The sequence below is a fragment of the Syngnathus acus genome, chromosome 21, assembly GCF_901709675.1.
Source record: "Syngnathus acus chromosome 21, fSynAcu1.2, whole genome shotgun sequence".
NCBI lineage: Eukaryota > Metazoa > Chordata > Actinopteri > Syngnathiformes > Syngnathidae > Syngnathus > Syngnathus acus.
In genome coordinates, this window is record NC_051105.1 from 7,274,990 (window position 1) to 7,295,173 (window position 20,184).

The 20,184-nt window shown below is 41.3% G+C and overlaps 1 protein-coding gene across 2 annotated transcripts; it reads left to right on the forward strand.

Annotated features, from left to right (window-relative positions):
• The first annotated feature begins 907 nt into the window (after positions 1 to 907).
• Positions 908 to 9,402, forward strand: cog3 (component of oligomeric golgi complex 3). Of its 2 annotated transcripts, none has more exons than XM_037239184.1 (23): positions 908 to 1,120; positions 1,302 to 1,448; positions 1,535 to 1,596; positions 1,969 to 2,134; positions 2,277 to 2,351; positions 2,447 to 2,539; positions 2,705 to 2,830; positions 2,916 to 2,996; positions 3,070 to 3,113; positions 3,188 to 3,314; positions 3,533 to 3,624; positions 3,735 to 3,874; positions 4,426 to 4,586; positions 4,696 to 4,804; positions 4,879 to 5,006; positions 5,663 to 5,752; positions 6,387 to 6,507; positions 6,781 to 6,869; positions 6,975 to 7,109; positions 7,501 to 7,576; positions 7,702 to 7,829; positions 8,426 to 8,524; positions 8,667 to 9,402. In XM_037239184.1, the coding sequence occupies exons 1-23, from the start codon at positions 950 to 952 to the stop codon at positions 8,694 to 8,696; spliced, it is 2,490 nt and encodes an 829-aa protein (XP_037095079.1). In that variant the 5' UTR covers positions 908 to 949; the 3' UTR covers positions 8,697 to 9,402. The 2 variants fall into 2 exon arrangements, with proteins under 2 accessions (XP_037095079.1, XP_037095080.1); XM_037239185.1 differs by having other exon boundaries at positions 4,888 to 5,006.
• The last annotated feature ends 10,782 nt before the right edge of the window (positions 9,403 to 20,184 follow it).

Genomic DNA, 20,184 nt, shown 5'->3' on the forward strand with positions numbered 1-20,184 from the left:
CAAATATCGCAAGCAAAACATGCAGCACTGACCTCAATCTGACCTCTATTCATTTTCTATATTGCTCATCATTTGGGATGTCAGCCACATGACATAAACAACCATTCACTACTATAGAGAGTTTAGAGTCACCAATGAACCTGTCTAACATGTTTTTTGAGATGTGGGCAGGAAGCCAATGTACTCAGTGAAAATCCCATGCAAGTATGGGGAGAGCCTACAAACTCAACACAGAAAGGCCTGAGCTGAGATTTGAACCTTAGAATTGTGAAGCAGACAAACTAACCACTTGGCCACGCGCTACCCAATATAGGACATCAAGTATTTAATACAGTAATCCCTCGTATATTCCGGGGTTGTTAAAATCCAGCAAATGAAAGTAACCACAACATCTCCATAAATTTTCAAGCATCATGCATACATTACCAACAAATATAGTACATGCATATGAGTTGCAAGTATTATTTTTGTCCACTTAGGGGTCATCATCCACAGTCCCTGTGAATATGTGTATGTCTTTAAAATGTGAGTCTGGTGTATGGAATGAGCATATTAAGATATTGAGTAGGGAATGCACAAATTATTCCCAACACATGCTAAGGCTGTTGTGTAAGTGTATTTATAAATTGGACACTGTAAAATAATAATTTTAATAATAATAAATAATAAATAAACAATAATACATTTTAATGATAATAAAATAATAATTTTAGTTTTAAATAATATATGTTTGTCACTTTCAAATATAATTACTTTTCTACATTCATACAAATTAATCTAAAAAAATCATTTATGAGCCATTACCGAGACAACGTAAACCGCTATGTGATTGGCTCACCCTCATTCATTTGCTAAGCCCCGCCTACTAGTATCCCGGAACAGGAAGTAGCATTCGTGTCCTGCTGACGTTTAAGCTGCCTCCGTAGCTCCTCCCTACCGACGAGTGACGATGGCGACCACAGAGCAGCAGTCACTACTCGACTTGACAGATAAGGAGACCCGGGAGAAGCTATCGCTGTGGGACGGCCGCCCGGACGCCATGGCTCCCCTCACGGGCAGGCAGACGGACTCCGTGCTGGACATCCGAGCCGCCGCCGAAACGATCGCTATCCCCTCCGAGGTGAGCTCCGGAGCTTGCTCGCTAGCATTGATGCTAACTGACTTTCTCATGACTGTCACTTACACTAAACTCACTCATATAATAATATATTAACTGTGATATGATCGTTCCGTTTTTCACCTTTTTCTAACTTTTAAAAATGATACTTAATTGAGGATTTACTGGGACTGTTGCTGTGTAGTTACCAATTGAGGACCTGGGCAATCTGTCATCTCGCTCTCTTCAATCTACTTTCACCGCCACTGTGCCCCAATCAACAGAGGACATCCTCCTCAAAGGCTTCCAGATGCTCCAGATGGACAACGATCAGATAGAAACTGCACAACAGGTTGCCTAATACTCATTTTAAACGTTCTACATGTCACTAGACACATGCTATGTGCTGTCAGCATCACAACACGTTGTGTGTTGCAGTTTTTTGCCTGGTTTGCCAAGTTACAAGCCAACATGGATCAGGATGAGAGTGCAAAGTACAGGTGTGTCAATATTTAATGCTTTTATACTACGCACACTGCTTGGTTGCACTATGAGGCATGTCCAACGCTACTAGCCTTTGGTAATAAAGTTTGGAGTTGTATTCAAACATTATATATGTTTACTGTTATGGTTGGAGAACTCAGTTCAGCAAGAATTAAATTATTCATTAGTTAGATTTCCCCCCCCCCTATATTGTTGTTTTTTACAGACATAGTGGTTCTCCTCAGATAATTGTTCTTCCAAACGTCTGTCCAATCTGTCAGTATTTTATCACAGATAACAAATTACATAGATTTTTGCCAACAAGCTAAGATGCACTAGCACCTCATCTAAAGCAAGCAATATAGTCTACATTTAATTTTGAATTGCAGGCGAACGCGAGATGATCTGAACTGCTACCAGGAGCAATGTGATGCCATCCTGAAAGATGTCAGTGCTGCTTTGGAGCAACTGGATTCCTTGCAAAAACAGTACTTGTTCGTGTCCAACAAGACCGGCACTTTACACGAGGCTTGTGAGCAACTTTTGAAAGAACAAGTAAGGAATAATGAGTTCTTTAAAATAAATGTTTAGTGGTGTCATTAAATAAATAGCATACATAACATTCCTATTTTGCAATATTTGACTTGTCTGGCTACTTCAGATTCAAATATTTTTTTCTATTATTTCTCCTTTGCAGGCAGAGCTTGTTGACCTTGCGGAGAGCATACAACAGAAACTCTCATACTTTAATGAACTCGAGCACATAAACACGGTTGGCTTTTGTTTCTTTTTCTTTCAAGAAATCTCATTTTAGTCAATGTATTATATACACATTTTTTACAGATTTTTCTCTATCTGCGTTTTCAGAAGTTGAACTCGTCCACATTGTCCGTAAATAATGAAGGCTTTATACCGATGCTCTCTAAACTGGATGACTGCATTGAGTATGTTTCTTCACATGTAAGTACTTTGTGTCTTTTGTTCTTGTCACATCATTATTATAAGTTGAAATAAAAATAAAAATCCTGCTGGAAAGAAGGGATCTTCCCTATTGGTGTACGTGTCCGTACTGAAATTGACTGACTTGCTCATGACTTGTATGTGTGTCTGTTTTTTTTTTTAAAGCCTAATTTCAAAGACTACCCTGTTTACATGGGCAAGTTTAAACAGTGTCTCTCCAAAGCCATGCACTTCATGAAAGTCCACATTGTAAACACCATGCAGAACCTCTCAAGCTCTTTAACGAAAAGGGTAAGACACAGCCATAATTGTATCTTGTTGATATAATTAATGTCATTTTGTTTCGTGATGGAACAATGTTCTGCTTGTTTTCCAGGATCCAATGAATTTGGCCAACGCTGACAATGCCTTTACTCTCTACTATGTTAGATTTAGAGCAGCTGCACCCAAAGTTCGAGTAAGTTTTTTTTAAATTATTTTTTTAAAATAAATATTAGCACTGTGCAGAAGTGTCCTTTATTTTCTTCTAGTCGTTGATAGAACAGATCGAACAGCGGGCGGCAAAGATTCCAGAGTGAGTGCTCTCCATTTTTAAAAGTACATTTCCACACAATGGTGTCTGCATCAAGTCTCTGCGTCTTCCTGCAGATACCATCACCTGTTGGATGAAATCCATCAGTGTTACCTGGACCAGAGAGAGCAGCTCCTCACACCCAGCATTGCTTCCACCATCACAGATCTGGCCCAGCAGAACAGCAAAGACCACTGCGCCCTGGTGAGGCACGACCAAGCTCAAAGCACAGCTGCCCTTCTTAAAAGCTCTCTCCTCTGACTTTTCACATCGGACGAGAAAGCGCCCAGGCTTAGACCCAAACGTATTTCCCGGCGTCTCGAGGAATCGGTGCACATGATGAATGGCTTCAACTTGCTGACATTTGGGCTGTCGCAAATGTTGTTCGGTGGTTCAAAAGGACTTTTCTGTTTTCTGTGCAGGTCCGCAGTGGCTGTGCCTTCATGGTTCATGTGTGCCAGGATGAGCATCAGCTTTACAATGAGTTCTTCTCCAAGCCCACACCCAAACTGGAGTGAGTAATGCCGCTACATTTTTTGCTGTGTTTTGAAATGCACTGGAATTAGAGATAAGCAGTTATTAGTTCAACAAATGTAAATTCAGACTTGTTTTACTGTTTGACAGCGAGTTACTGGAGAAGCTGTGTGTGTCCCTGTACGACGTTCTGCGCCCTCTGATAATCCACGTCATCCACCTGGAAACTCTTTCGGAGCTCTGTGGCATTCTCAAGACCGAGATGCTGGAAGACCACGTTCACCACAACGGTGGGTTAAAGCTTCTGTTCCCCTCAGAGCCTATTATAATAAAAACAATATCGGTCAAACTGAGGAATGTTATTATTCGGAAAGGCAGATTTTTTTTTTTTTTTTTGTGCTCATAATTTACTCCTAATCTTGTGGTCATGCGGTGTGTATGAAATAAAACTTTATTTTCTGCATGTAGTATTCATAAAATTCCCATCACGTGGTCTGCACAAATTTGTATTTGTCAAGCACAAGTAAACATGCAGCTGGATCAATTAATTTGAAGATTTCATTTAAAAAAGATTCATTAAATGAAAACTATTTTCAGATGGCCTAATTTCCGCATTAAACATTTTGATTAGTTCTTAATATTTCAATATAAATGTCTCAAATAGAATTTCAGATTTTTCTCAAACTTTCATAATCAAAGTGATCACTAATTAAATCAAAGCATTCCACTTAGTCTCTCGCACAGTATTTGAGTTTTGTTTTTTCAATTTAACCACTGAAATAAATGAGGATTTGTACAATATTCTAATTTTAGAAGCACCTGCATGTGTGTTTTGAAACAGCTGGCCAGCTGGGAGCCTTTGATGCAGTGGTCAAGCAGATGCTGGAGGACGTGCAGGAGAGACTCGTCTACAGGACGCACATTTACATCCAGACGGACATCACGGGCTACAAGCCTGCCCCCGGGGATCTGGCCTATCCAGAAAAACTGGAGATGATGGAGGTGAGGCCAGACAGGAAGCCATCACTCTCTGCTTGTAAATTCTGCTCCTAACACTCCATCCCTCTAAAGTATTTAGCATCTTATCAATCCTGTGTGTCCTTCTCGCCAGAGAATCGCTCAGAGTTTGAAGGAAGAGCAGATGAAGCAAACGTCCCAAGCGCTCGTCTTTTCCGACGTTCACCTCGAGGATTCCGACGGGAGAAGAAACAGTAACGCCGGTGCGTTTTGACGCATTACTAAACACGTAGGGTGTCGTAGTCACGTGTTTGACCTTCGTCTTTGTTTACATAAGGACTTGCAGGGAAAGCAGAGGCATCCCGTCAGCAGGCTTCCGTTTCCCCCGCCGATTTGCACGGCATGTGGTACCCTACGGTCAGACGGACGCTGGTCTGCCTCTCCAAGCTGTACAGATGTATAGATGTGAGTACCCCGTAGACACAATGGTAGAGTTGATCTGGATTTTCTGGAAGGCCTGGCAGATGTCTCAATAGATCGTTACATAACACTGCCTTCATTATCATAAGTCTTTTTTTTTTTTATCTCCACATCCTTGAGTTGGCTTTTTGCAAGAACTTCATCCCACATTTTACAAACATGCATGTTCAATTCATTGAAGAGTACATTTTCCATAGGTGTAAATGCTGTACTCTGTAGTCTGCCAATGTCCAAAAGTGAGTGGTCACATTTAGTCTCTGAGAGGTCCAAAATGTGGCCTCAAAAAGGTCTTTAGGAGTCTTTATTTTGTTTTCCATAAAATTGCAGGCATATCAATTTCCATATCTCCGACACCGGTTTGCGGGATGTAAAGTGCCGTGTGATTCACAATTTTCATTAGAATGCACCCACAGTGGATTGAGAGAGAGAACCATAACACTTGGATGAATCAAGGCCTTCCTTCCTTTTTTTTTTTTCCCAATCAGAAGGATCTAGGAGACATTTATAATGTTAGTTGTACTGCTTTCCGCCTCCAGGGTCTGTCTGGGAAATGCTGAGGTTTGGGCATCTGTGGCTAGGATATCCCCATATCTTTTTTTTCGTCTTCCTAATTCCCATCCCTATTATATTGCTTTTTCCAGAGAGCCGTCTTCCAGGGTTTATCTCAAGAAGCCTTATCTGCCTGCATCCAGTCTCTGCTGAGTGCCTCTGATAGCATCCTTAAGAACAAGGTTTGGCACATTCACTCGCTCAAGAGAAGTTTTGTTAGCTCCCCCCCCCTCTATTTTTTGCATTATTATAAAAACAGCTGGAAACGGCGCCTGTCTTTTGGACGCTGTAGCCTCCCTAATTCAGTTTCGTTAGAACTTCCTGCGGCAATCGGGTACTTAACTAAAGCAGCTGGGATGTCATTTAAAGTTTATTGTAATGGCGGCCTTATTATGCTCCGCAGACTGTTCAGCCAAGCGTCCTCTTATTTATGGGCCGCTCTCACCTTCAAATTTGCTGTTAATATCTAAGCTGACTGGCCCGTTTCAACCTACCATTTGGAATTAATGCGGCAACATCAATTTCGGATGACGAGTGTCCTCCCCGTGCCTCTTTTTTCATCCGACGATCTTTAATAACGAGCTCGAGCAATAAATGGCTTGGGATGGGGGGGGCGCTTCCCCCTCTCACACAGAATCTTTTCGCTTTCCAGCTCTGGCTGTGCAGAAGTTATTAATTAGCCGAATTACCTTATCATCTCCGAGCCTGCTTGCGCTCTCCACGTTCTCGACTGCCTGGAAAGACAGACGAAGCTTTTTGAAGCTGTTTGTGGATTTTGAGCGGCGCTGCTCTCTTTCTGTCTCTCATCGTTTGCAGACACAAATAGACGGGCAGCTTTTCCTGATCAAGCACCTGCTGATCATGCGTGAACAGATTGCTCCATTTCACACCGATTTCTCCATCAAGGAGATCTCGCTGGACCTGAAGAAAACGCGAGGTAAGATAATTAAACGTTGGTGTTCAGCTCCATAAAGCCCGTCATTACATTCCCATGCTCGTTAAGCAACTTGTGCCTATCACATGCACCGGTGGCAACAATTAATTTGAAAATTACAGTGTCATCCAACACCTTAATCTACGCTAACTGCTGCCTCTCTGGGGCACATTTGCCCCTCCCACCACCTTCACCCAAGGTCATATTTGATTTGCGCCACTAGAGGGCACTCCGATGCTGCACCCTGATTTTGTCATCTATGTGTTCTTTGTCAAGATGCTGCCTTCAAAATCCTGAACCCGAAGGCTGTTCCCAAATTCTTCCGGCTTAACAGTCACAACGCCATTCTCGAATTCCTGTTGGAGGTTTTTATTTATTCCCTCGCTTTTGTCCTTCCTTTAATTCAACATGCCATTCACTGTCTGCCAAGGGAGCCGGCACATGAAAGCATCATTTTCTCTGCTCTGCAGGGAACCCCCGAGATAAAGGAGCACTACATTGACTCCAAGAAGGATGTGGACCGACACCTGAAGTTCAGCTGTGAGCAGTTCATTCAGCAGCAGACTCAGATCTTCACGGTGAACCTTGAGGAGTTCCTCACCAAGGTAACCGCCAGACGTGGCCTCAGGCGGAAACGGCGCGTCCTGACATTCAGCTCTCAGCTTTTAACTTTATTGCAATCCATTTGGACTGACACCTACAGACAAATTTCTTCCCTTCAGCTGGGATGTGCGCTTATGATGTTCCCCTATTGTTTTCTTTCAACACAATTCCCTTTAGATCATTTGCGGTCCACCTTTTTTTTCCCCCCCTCCTTCTTTCCCACCCACCCAACTCATTTCCATTGTCCTCTATTTTTGCTAGCAAAACCAATTGTTCATTTGGCGAGCTTACAAAATAGTCTCTCTTTTGGAGTTAATTGAATTTGTGAAGACGGTTGAGCTATGTTGCTAATTTCCAAGGTCATCACTAACTCAGTTTTTTTTATGGACACAGGTTGCAGAGCTGAAAAACATGGCCATCCAGGGCGGCCCCGCATACACGCTATCTAAACAGCCGTGGGCTCAGCCCGGTAGGTTTTGGGGGGATCGGGGAAAGGCCACTGGCATCTCGCCGCGGTTCGTCTCAATGTGTACCGAGCACCCTCCAGGCTATCTCTGTATTTTCCTCCTGAATTTATTTTCCCTCTCCTTTCAGCAAAGATCAACGATCTCGTGATGGCAACCTACCGGGTGATGAAGAACAAGCTGCCGAGCACGCTGCAGAGCTTGTCCTTGTACTTGGCCAACAGGGACACCGAGTTCATCCTTTTCAAGCCTGTGCGGGTGCGTTCCTCAAAACAGCAGGAGCTTCTTTTTTTCCCCCCCAACTTTAATCATCAGCCTTTTAAAAGAATGCTATATTCAGCGATAGAGTCAGCTTGAACTCATCCGTAGCGGAACATTAGCATATTTCAGTTAATCACATTAGTCGCACTGCTGTAAATACTGTAGTGAAAGGGGCTGCTAATGAGTTTGGCAAAGATGGAGCACTGCTCTTCAGGTCTATAGTTCACAGGCGGAGTCGTAATATGATTAATAGGGAATATTGTTTTATAATTAGACATGACCCTATGTAGCCTAGGTAACCACGTTTAAAGGTCAGTGTGATATGAACGTGTTTCTTCATTTGCTTTTGAACCTGGGACATTTTTTTCAATCCATCCAGTGGCAGCCATGCATCCATTGTCTGAAGCGCTTTAAGGGTCGCAGTCTCTCCCCATCATACATGTCAAAAGTAACTTTTGAATTTGTGTATATCAGTGACCAGGTTGTCACAGTGGCTGAGGTTAAATCGGGTCATTGGCATTGTAGCCAGGCGTCTTAAGCTCTTTGTCTGTATAAATATTTCAGCTCTTGTGATGTTTTTTTTTTCTGTACAGAATAATATTCAGCAGGTATTCCAAAGGTTGCACACTTTCCTACAGGAGGAATACAGCGGGGAGGACCTCCAAATCATTGCATGTCCGTCAATGGAGCAGGTACGCACTATCATGAAGCAAGGAGAACCCAAATTCGACATGTTTTAAATAATGCAGCTGCGAGTCTCATTTGTGCTGAGAGCAGATTGACTCACAGCCGCCTTAAATAGGCTACACAAACAAGTCTTCTCTCTTTTCCCAGATTAACCTGCTGCTGTCTGTGAATAAGTAATGATCAGAAGTCTTCTGCTTGTGATGTCGCACTTTGAGCCGCGGGACTGTGAGGGGGCGACAAGAGCCGCGCTCGGAGCTGATCCAGCCCAATAGAGCCAAAGATGTGCTGAGCCATGCGGCACAAGTCAAGATCTCCGCCTTTTTTTGTTTTGTTTCAAACACAGAGGTGTAAAAGAACCGAGCCGCATCTCACTTAACAGCAAATGGTAAAGGATAAAAGCGTACTTGCACACAGCGATGGTTCATGGCCAGCAAGATGAATATGTTGGAGTGTTCAGCCGAGGACTCTTTGGGTGTGTGAATAGGGGAGCTGGAGGGCTGTTGATCAGTCATTTAGCTCGCGGCCAGTAAGGCAGCTCGCCTTCCGATTCCCTCGATAGCCATTGGACGGATAACAAGAAAACTGCCGCAAAACCTTTTATTTGCATATTTTAGCACGGTGCCTCTAATGTATAAAAGAAACTTTTCTGCCTGTGCTACCAACTGCTCAGGTTTGTGATAAGACTTCCAGTACATACAGATCTGTTGCAAGGATGTAAAAAAGGACAGATGCTATGTTTTTTTACTTGATTTTCTTTTACACTTAATTTCAAACTAATACTAGTTGATGGGGGGGAAATATAATGTATGGCGTTACAATGATGTGCACACTTGTACTATTTATGGACCTTCTGATTAAAACTTTATTGATTTGGTTTGACCTATGTGACTTGAATGTAATTCTGTGACCATCATGTGGCTAATGAGACTCTGCCCTTTAGGGAGTCTACTTGTCAAACACGCTGTTACCATCTTTGCACCTGTGCCCTGACCTTCTGTGGACTGACAGTCTGGAATCCGTGCGAAGGGACTGAATGGTCCAGAGCGGTATGTTGATCTTTTCACGGTCTGCTTCCTAGACCCCCAACTGAACCCTGTCAGGTTTTTTGCTGGGTGACACTTTTGAATTTGCTGACATATGATATAACATGGCAATTATTTGCATCCACTGAAAAACCTTCAGCAATATCTAAAAAGTGTAAAGCTCAGGTATTCATTGGTTTTTTTCTGACAAATGATACCGATGGTGTAATATATACATTAGGCTCAATTAGTACTCAATTTAACATTTACAAGCAGCGTGGTGAACTAGTCTGCCTATAGTTCTAATCTTCACATTTCAAATATCTCCTTTGACCTTGCACGCTTTCCGTCTCGCGACAAGAAAATCCAAAATGTATTATTCACTCATTCAGACGTGATCAAATGACAAAAAATGTGCTAGCCTCCTGAAACGTCTCAGTTCAAAGATAAGAGCAGCTACCGAAAAGTGATTATTTCACAATAACTGGCTTTACATGAAGACTTTTTAGTTGTCTTTCCATTTCAAATCCTTCTGACTAAAGAGCCTTTACGCATCAGAACAGACCTTTTAGAGCTGCATGAAACGATTGAGGCGTTTATATAGAGCATTTTCATTCCGTTTTGTCATTCAGGTTCATTGTAATGGCACGACAAGGATCCATTTAAACCCAGCTATTGATGTCATAGCATCGTCTTAAAATCCACTTGGATTGATCTCATGTCCCCTACACTGGACACATGCCCAAGGCACCATATTTGCTTCCTATCTTGCTTCGACATATTCAAGAAATGGAAATAATCATGTTCTTGTTTTTTAATCATTCAGTGATATGTTGATAACATTTTAACCACAACTAGTTCACCATGCTGCAGATGTTTCCCATCTCATTAAACTAATTTTAGAAAAAATGATTGACTTTTCCACATAGTCAGTCCAATCAAGAGAATATGGACAATTGGTAATGATTGGAAACGTGATAAGATGATCTTCTGAAGCTTCCAACCACGTTGCTCTCATGTCATCCCTTATTCTGCAGAACAACTCCTCCGGGGCACATTTACATCATATCGAGGTATTGCTTTGATGTGCTTTGATGTATTAACACAATTTTTTTTATTTTAGTTCATTCTCGGCATGCATTCAATTTCTGGGGGAATTTGCAATCGCTATTAAAGCGCCGCTTGCGTGTTCTGTCAATCACCCTCAAATGAGAAGATTCTCGGATCGGATGTTGCCCGTGAATTAACGTAGGGTTTCCAATTTTTGAACACGTCCTCTGCCATTGTTGCCTGGGAGATGGACATATTTGTCTTTTATTTGAAAATCATTTGTTAGCACAGAGCCTTTTTGCTCCTTCATAATTACACTCATGGTACAAGATGGCCAGAAGAAATGCGGCCCACTAATTAAGAAAACATGTTTTCTCTTGTCAGGTGGAAATTGTCAATTTGCTATTCAAAGCTGCCAAACCTTCAATTAATATCACGTTTTGAATTACGATGAACTGATGAATAGCACAACCGAGTAAAAGAGAATTGAGATGTCGGGAAGGAAAACTCTCTAATCATTCTTTTAATTCTCAAGCAAAGAATCACTTTGGGAATACTAATAAAAGAGGACAATGTCTCACCAATTAGCAAGCATGCAGTAACCAAACGAGCGTTCATTAAATTAATTCAAGACAGAAGTCGAACGGCATGATGTTACCAGTCGGCAATCATCCTTCAAAACGGCCCATTAAAACAGCTACGACAAACGATTCCTTGTTTGTTGCATCCTTATTGACCAGGATGGGTGGTAAATTACAGCCAAGACAAGATAATGCGCCTACACTGCACTATTTTGGTTTCCAATAAAATTACAAAGTAACAAAGACCGCACGCTTGTCGCTACAACCCTTTTATGCCTGCTTAATTGCGGTCTAAAAATAAGAAGCACAGTGTTAGTCATAAGAGTAAAATCATCCATAAAGCAGCTAATCCAAGATGACAAGCTCTGTGCTTCAAATGTAAACAATCATCAAGTGACAGTTGCCTCATTAGCTCATTTATTTTAAAATCACTACTAAAGCACTTTAATAGTCATTTTTATCGATGACAATCTCCACAAAATTCTTTTTATTGTCAGATAACATAGCTAGCCTCCTATTAGGTTCATTATATTTTTAAGCTGTAGCCTTCACCCCATCATTTTGAAAAAAAGGCATTCATTTGTGGCTCAAGATATACATCTTTCTCACGCTTGATTAGCTCCTTATCATAGCTAATTAAGGCATGGCCCTAAGATAAGCGCCTTTTAAAGACGCGCACGCTCATACGCACACAATAGCTGACTTTGTGACTCCCAGTGCAAGTCGGATGTAGCTTCTAAGGATGTGCTTCTGACTAAACGTCCTTGTACGACGGTGGGAAAATAACTGGCCAATTAATTTTGAATTAATTAATCAGGGAAATCTCTATGAATGCTCTGATCTTCTGTTTCGATGTTGATCTTCTGCATTTTCCTTTGCCGCCATTTCTTCATCAGCAATCGATTCTTATTGTTCAATTAGATAACTACTACGTCCAATCCGGTAGATAAGTACGTTACGAAGAAGTATGAGGGCTACGTTGAAAAGAAAAACATTTAAACTGAGAATAAAGCGATATTTTTAGAGAATGTTTTTTTTCTCCCAATGGTAGAAGTCAAGGAATTACAAACTAATTCTTCTTCTTTTAAATAGGTGACTTGAAGTGCTTGTAAAGTGCTGACGTTTTTTCTTGTAATATTGAATAATAATACGAATAATACATTTTATCTGATGGCGCTTTTTTAACACTTAGTCACCTTACATGGAGTAAATTAAAATAAAATAGTAATAAAAATGGTAGTTAGTATAAAATAAAATGATAATAAAGTAAATAAATTTGTAATCAGGCGTTATAGGCAGATCTAAGAAGACCCCGACATAAAATAGATGGAAATAGAGTTAGTTAAGTCACAATGAGTTTATATTTCTGATAAAATGACATTCCTGTAAAATGTAGGCATTATTTGATTTTAATTAATTTTTCGCTTCATTCTAATCATATTTGAAGTTGTTCTCATTTGTACGCCACTACAAGCAGAATAATGACTACTGAAATGAAACCTCTCTGAGGGTGTCAGTCAAAGGCGAACATTATTTTCCTCTCTTTAGGTTTGACATGAAAACATTGAACAAGAGCTGTTTCAAGCACTCTACCTTTTTTATTATACGTTTCTTCTTGAGAGACGCTGAGAATCCAGCACCTCATTATAGGAGACTATACTGTACTATATACTCGTACGTCTGTGAATGCACTGAGGAAAAGAAACTCGACAAACTTTTGCTTTTAATTACATTTTTGTTAGTGTTGTGAAAACATTAAACCCGTCTTTCACACAATGCATGCTTAAATTGCTTTTTAATTTGTTATTTTGAACACATGTACTGTATTTCTGAGCCTTGACGTCTTCTATGGAAAACCTGCTCTCCCGTTCTGTGGAAATAGTCAATAGAGCCTCACGTTGACGAGACATGACAGATCCCGCTTGTCTTTTCCGTGTGTTCTGACCAGTTAACGCACTTCACGCACAATTCACATGCATCAGGGGAATTCAGTTAGTTGCCTTACTTCTGAACCAGTAGAATCAGATAGCTCCCATGACCCAAATGCAAAAATGCAGTTATATGTGATACCAATCTCTTACTAACCACATAAATGTGTCTTGTTCCATGCAAGTCACCCCTGAAGACCTCATTCCTTTACATTGCAGTAATAATATATAATATATATATACGTATAATAATAATACTACTAATAGTAATTATCATATTAGTTGTCAAGTAATTGTAAATGTGCGCATAGAAGATCTCATCTAGATTTTGTTCAAAGATCAAGGAACATATTTTCAATTTTTTCATTTTATTTGACAGTTGGTTTAACAGTTCAACAAAAACCTTCATTCACTGGCAATGATGTGGACTGGGTGCATTTGAATTAGATTTCGGAGAACAATCTTCAAAAATGACCCTGGCAAACCTCTGTACTGATGCTTTTCTCATTAACTTGTAAAGTCATCCTTTTTATTAGCACTGGTGTATTGGATTCCATCAGCTTGTGCTAGTGTGTGTACACACATGACTTGCAGCACACTTGTCCTTGTGCCTATCTCCTGACCCCGAAGCGTGTACACTCATGTCGTCCATGACCTCACCCTTGCTTACGTATCTTAAAGGTAAAAAGTCCACGCGAGCTCACTGACCCCCCGCAGACGCGAGAACTGCAAAGGTCATTCGGGAAATCTTTGTTTCCCATGTAATGTACATTGAATTAACGAACAAGCCGGTTTGATGTGCGACCACTTATCAGTGGGCCCATCCCGGTGTCACATGTGAAGTGGCTGTGATTTGTGGCAATGCCTTTGGTGCTAAGCGCTCCGTCCTTGTCCTGCAGGACGCCTTTGCTGAGGATAATATGATGGCCACTTTCACCGGAGGGATAACATCATCTATTAAGATCATTAACATTGTACAAACCTTTGAAAGGGGAACAAACGTTTACCCCCATTAAACAGCCCGACCTTGTCCTTGATAGCGGGCTTTAAAAAGAAACCCTCCACACACACAATTTGGGCAGGAAACATGGCCGCCCTTCATCTTGAACTTTTCAACGTCGAGGGAGGAATGTTTTCTCAAATATCTGGTAAATACAACCATAAATCACCAGCCTGAAGCTCCTCAGCTTCCCAGTCATGAAACATTCCAGTCATACTTTTGATATTGATCTGAGACCAGCGAGCCCCGTCACCATAGCTCGAGGGAGGATTTTCATTTTGATCACAATTTGACCCACACAGACAGATGAAAGTGTCTTCTTATTGATGATTTGTCTGGGAGAGGCTGCACGACCTTAAGAAAGAAACAACATAGCGTAACTGAGGCTTTGTTTGTTTGTTTGTCCCCCCCCCCCCCTCTCTCCTGCCCTCCCTCTACAGTTGTGGCATTTACATATCATTTGCGCTTCATTTTGGTAAACATGCATTGCTTACAGATGCTTCGAGACCAATTGGGCCCAGTGTAGTTTCTCGTGTAAAAACACCCCAACAGAAGGCACAGCTCGTTGTATTAGTACTGCATTCATTAATAATTCACCCCACTAATTGCTATTATCTATCGTTTATTCGCTGAGTAGAAGTTGAAGGACATGGAAAATGGATAATTTTGGTTTAGGGGGCAGTTATAGTGTAAATTAGCTGATTTGTGACATAGCAAGCCAACTATGTTTTCCCAAGTGGGAATCTAATGAAAGGTTTACTTGGGTGTTTATGAATAGGTAGGCACTACAGAGATGAACTATTTATGTAAAAGGTATTAGAAAGCCATTTTTCCATAGTTCACACCTTTAAAATGTGAATGTATAGAGCTTTGGTGACATGCCAAGTGTTGCACTATGCTCGTCTTCACGCTCACTCAATATATCTGTTATTTAGCGGTGTGCATTAATTATCACAGTGAGAAAAGCTCGGGACTGCAGAATTAGAAATTCAATGCTTAGGCTTTTTTCCTACAATTAATAAATTGAAATTGACATGTTTAAGTCCCATCGTAAAGTACATTGAACCAAAATTTAACAAACTAATTGGGGAAGGGGTTGTTTGTTGGAGATTTCCATTACCTTTGATGGGACAATGACCCCAGCTAACATGGCCGCCACATGGGAATGATTTTTTGTTTTTTTAAGCATGTTCTAGCCTACTATAAAGTTTGCTTACAGCAACACAGTAGCAAAATCTGGAAACACGTACTTAGCCGCTCTCTATCTGTTGATGTTGGCATTTGCCTTTTGTATTGTGATTCCGAACAATTCAATATCATTTCGAAGACAGGCTTTGGCACCATTTTACGACACACTATGTGAGTTTTACAGCAAGTGATGGAGGACAGGTTCCAAAAAAGAGAAACAAAACCCAAAATAGCTGACTGAAGCATGAATTTCAAAAAATGCAAGGGGTTCATCTGGTTGCCTGCATATATGACAAGTGTAAACTTCCCTGCAAGATAGCGCAATAAATAAATAGCTTTTCTCCCCGTAAATGGAATCTACATTTCTGTCATCTCAAGTGCAGCAGGCAGCTTGCCTCTCTGGTGCATGTTGTCGATGCGCAAGGCTTCACATCAGCTTTTCTATCAAGCTTTCTATCTTCTCCTGCCAGAGTAACCCCTATCATTTGTCTGGCTCATTCACCGCCAGAGCGGCTGAATGCAGAGAAACATGATCACACGTGCCCATGAACTTTACCTCAACCACAGGCCTCCTTATTTTCTCATGAATTGATTTTTACATTTGAGTTGGCTGTTATTTCCTGATAGATTGCTGTCTTTGAGGCGGCTGACAGAGAGCTGCAGGCGAGATTCTTATTTGGGTTGCAACTCTGTGAAATGAGTCCCCGATCACCGCCACAGCCCACGCAGACATGCACACACTTGGGCTTTTACAGTCAGTGAGATGAGAAAGGCCTTTGCTGCCATTTCCAGACGAAGCGAGCGTTTTGGGCTGTAGAAATGAGACGTGACACCGTCGACGCAATCAGGGAACGCTGGCCGCGTGCGTCTTTTCCCCTTTTGATCTGCCTTTTGCTTTTTTGGGCCACCGAGAGAAATAATTAAGCAGGTGGCAGATGTGCTTGTCCTGAGAGGCAAAAGGGGGGCAGGCAAGAGTTGCCCCCACACACTGAAAAGTGATGACACGGCAAAGTGCGACAGCTGAGATAGGGGAGGTCTGCTGCGCCACCCACTCCCAATCTGTTCAGGTCGGACAAATCAGAGGGGTAATACATCTCCCATCCAGTATGTCCATTAAATCTGCCGAGACCACAATCAAACATGAGCAGCAATATCCCCCCTCTCCTCCTTGCTAGCTCCACGTCCACGTATCGATGCCTCGTGGAGAAGAGGAACGTAGAGATGAGATTTTATTGGGAGTGTTGACAAATTTAAAGTCGATACATGATTTGAGGCTCGTGTCAAAATAGCCGCAGGTCTTTATCTGACAGGTGCAAAACCCCACAGTGGACTTCCTCTGCATTGCTCTTACCTATCAAAGCATTGCAGCCACCTCTTGGAATTAGTGGCTGGATTTACACTGTAGGAAAAAGTTACCAATTGCTGTCTATTTATTTTTTAATGTGGGTTTAAATGAAAAGTTCAATCATACGTGACAAATGTGTAAACATGAACAATTTCTGGTCCTAGTTACAGGGACCAAAAACAACATAGCTTAAAGACATTTGTAGAAGCAAAATAACAGCCGTTGACAACAGACATTTTTTAGAGAGCTGTAAAGAAAGACCCTAAAAGAAACCATTAGTGACATCAGTAACAACTTCCGGAATGTGAAAGTTTATGTTCATGCACAAAAGTACAAATTCTTTGATGCAGAACACATATTTGTAAGACGAATAGGACAGACAGGCTGGAATTTGCCCCCAAAAAAATTCAGGAGAAGGTTTTATGGACTTTTGAGGCTAACCTTTAGCAAAGTGATGAAAAGGTTGAAGTCTGGCAAAAGACTCTGTGCATTATCCCAAATTTACAAGCTCATCTGTGGACCTTAGTGGGGATAATGTGGGCTTGCACGCCTTCTTCTCAGACTTCCTCGCTAATCTTCAGTGATGTAACGCATGGCAGAAGCAGCAAAATATACTCTGAAAGTCTACTCAAGGTGAAACGGAAGATGCAGCAAAACCAATTTGCAAATGATGCCATAACACAACGACCTACAACTCAAATAAGTAAGAATTGCCGTCAATTCTTAGATTTAAACCCAATGGAGCATTCATTTTATCGACCGTACCCCGGGAAGACGTGGAACGGTTTAGACTTACCGAGCCTATAGTACCTATTCCACAGAGACAAAACAATACAGCAGTTCAGCAGAAAATAAACGCGGATATGTTTAGACAACCCAAGTTAATGTGAAGAATTAAACCCGATAGAGCATGTACTTTCATGGCCGCAAAGGGACAGGAATGCGATAACAAAATAATGAAAGGCCTGTAAAGACATGACAAAAGAGGAATGCAAAAGTTGGCCGATTCACAAAGCCTTGGTGCAGTTATTGCAAGCAAAGGATTTGCAACAAAATATGAAGTTGTATTCACTTTCATCTATTTTAAGTCCGTTTCGAAGATTAAAAACCATAAATCTGTTTCAATGCTTTTGCTGATCTAAAAATGTTTCATTACAAATGGGACTATCTTGAAAGTTGTGTACCCTGGACAGATGGTTTCCCATCTTTTGATGACTTTTCACATCTGTTCTATACACACCAAAAAAAAAAGACCTTGACTGGGATTGTATTTTTTTCAGGTAGTGCATTTGCGTATTGTATTGAATGGTGTCAGTCCAATCACTTTCCAGGCATCCTTTCTGCCTTTGACACTATTCCAGAGTTATTTTGGTTTATGTCTCTTGACAAACAGGGTATAAGTTGTAGAGATCAGGGAGAAAGCGAGGAACGCCGTGATCACGTTGCTTTGCACTGTCAACACAGAAAGCAACACTGATGTATGCTGCGACGATCTCTTCCCACATCTTCTGCTGTGGTTGCTGCGGGACGCTTGCTGAGGCTTTCATTGAAAATGAATGACTGCCAGCTGCTTCTGTTGCTTGTCAGTGTTTGCATGTGCAGTAAACATTGTGGGGTGGGGGCATTAATTTATGCGGCTGAATGTGATATATTCTTCAGGGGGGCGTTGTGATATTTAAACATGTATTAAGGCCGTGGAACTGGAACTGACAGAAGGGATGAGGATTCTAAAAGTTACCCCCTTTTGGAGTTTGAGATCACAACACAAGTTTTCAGTGCCACTCTGTAGACCTCATTTCAGACAGCATCAAAAGATCAAGCGCATGTGTTTTAACTTTTGCCTTATCCTTTGACTATCTTCTTGCTTTATTCTTGGAGAACACAAAATGCCTGGGCGTTACTATGAAGGAAGGGACTCATGTTTTATGTAGACACAGACAAATGCTGATTAAACGTTGACCCCATGCTCCATCCATGTTAGATTATGAAGGCCAAAAAAAACCGTTGCAATTTAGTGTGACACATCTGTCTCAGATACGCATTTGGATCAATGCCCTGCAAAAGGTTCTTTAAAATTTGAGTGCTGAAATTGGCCCAAGATTGTTGCTTCAAACAAAAATGTCCGTTTTCCTCTTCAATTTCAGGCAAGAGTCTTTGAGACGTTTTCATCCGCCGTGTTATGATTGACATGTCCACACAATTTTGTGTCGTTGGAAAAAAAAAAAACGGAAAAAAATGGTGTAATTTTCTAACTCAATCAGTCACGCTTAATGCCTCTGATAAGTGTGTCTTCTTTCTCCTTCCATCGATGCTGTGCGGGGCGGGGAACAGACAGCGTGTTTGTGCCTCATTTGAACATGTTAAACAACGCAAACAAATCATGCCGTCAATCAGCCGAACCGCTGACCCAGTAAACGGCGGACGTTTTTGTTGTCGACTGAGCGTGACAACTTGAACTGGCGACATTAATGAGAGTCAAAGACAAGTGCATGGACATGTTCCCTTCTACTCATTTTGAATGGCAAACAAGCTCTTTAGGTCCATGCGGCCCACATCATAAATGTGCTTAAAACACAAACAAGAGATTTAAACGGAACTATTCAGGTCAATGATAAAAACACTTTAAAGGCTTAATGTGGAATCACAGGGGATTGCTTTATTCTTCTTTATTACTCTTACGGACAGGAAAATGTTCCTCGCAGCTTTGTTTCTTTTCACTTTTTTTTTATAGGCCGTGAAGTGTCTTGGCACTCTCCAGTGACCTATATAGAGAAACACTCGCAATAACATTGTATGTCAGCCGCCTAACCGAGAACACTCGTCATATGCTCGCGCACTCATCTCAAGCAATTCTTCTGCCTTAATCGCTTGTTTTTGTGGAACTGCGCCAATACCTTCCTTGCCAAGGTCATTCTTCGCCAGCCGAGTACAAGTAGGAGTTTTCAAAAGGGAGACGGGATGCAATTAACAATGGAATGTTTCTGTTCACTGCGTGTCTATTGTACCTCCGGGCGCTGTAGCTGGTCTGCCATGGCACAGCCAGCAACCTTCTGTGCACTTGCCCACCACAACATTAGCGACACCGCCACAATCCAATGACATCTAATACAAAAGTTGTGTCAAATAAAAAAAAACATCATGAGGGTTTGTGGGTGCTGATATGACCGCGGTATTTGCTAACCGAAAATATACTCTGCTACAACAATTCAATCGGTAAGCGGTAGTAGGGCTGGGGGTTTTGGTCATGTACATTTTAACATCACTCCACAGACCGGTGATTTCGTCACCAACAGTTTATAGCTACTGTATAAGGATCAGCCAAAACATTAGCGACATCTGCATCATCCAATGCCATCCAATACAAAAGCTGTAGCAACTATCTTTACAAAATAAGATACGCATCACAATAGATGTTCACAGGGTGGCAGACTGGCTAAATTATTAGTTAAATCATCACAAACTAATGAAATAATACCTTGGCAAATACTGCCACAAAATATACAGAATAGCTTTAAAATGTGTATTCCATGTTTTTTTTTTCATGCTGTTGC

Coding starts and splice junctions, on each gene's coding strand:
- cog3 (XM_037239184.1), top strand. CDS start 950: ATGGCGACCACAGAGCAGCAGTCACTACTCGACTTGACAGATAAGGAG. Junction 2,135..2,276: donor AGCAACTTTTGAAAGAACAA/GTAAGGAATAAT, acceptor TCTCCTTTGCAG/GCAGAGCTTGTTGACCTTGC. Junction 3,875..4,425: donor AGACCACGTTCACCACAACG/GTGGGTTAAAGC, acceptor GTTTTGAAACAG/CTGGCCAGCTGGGAGCCTTT.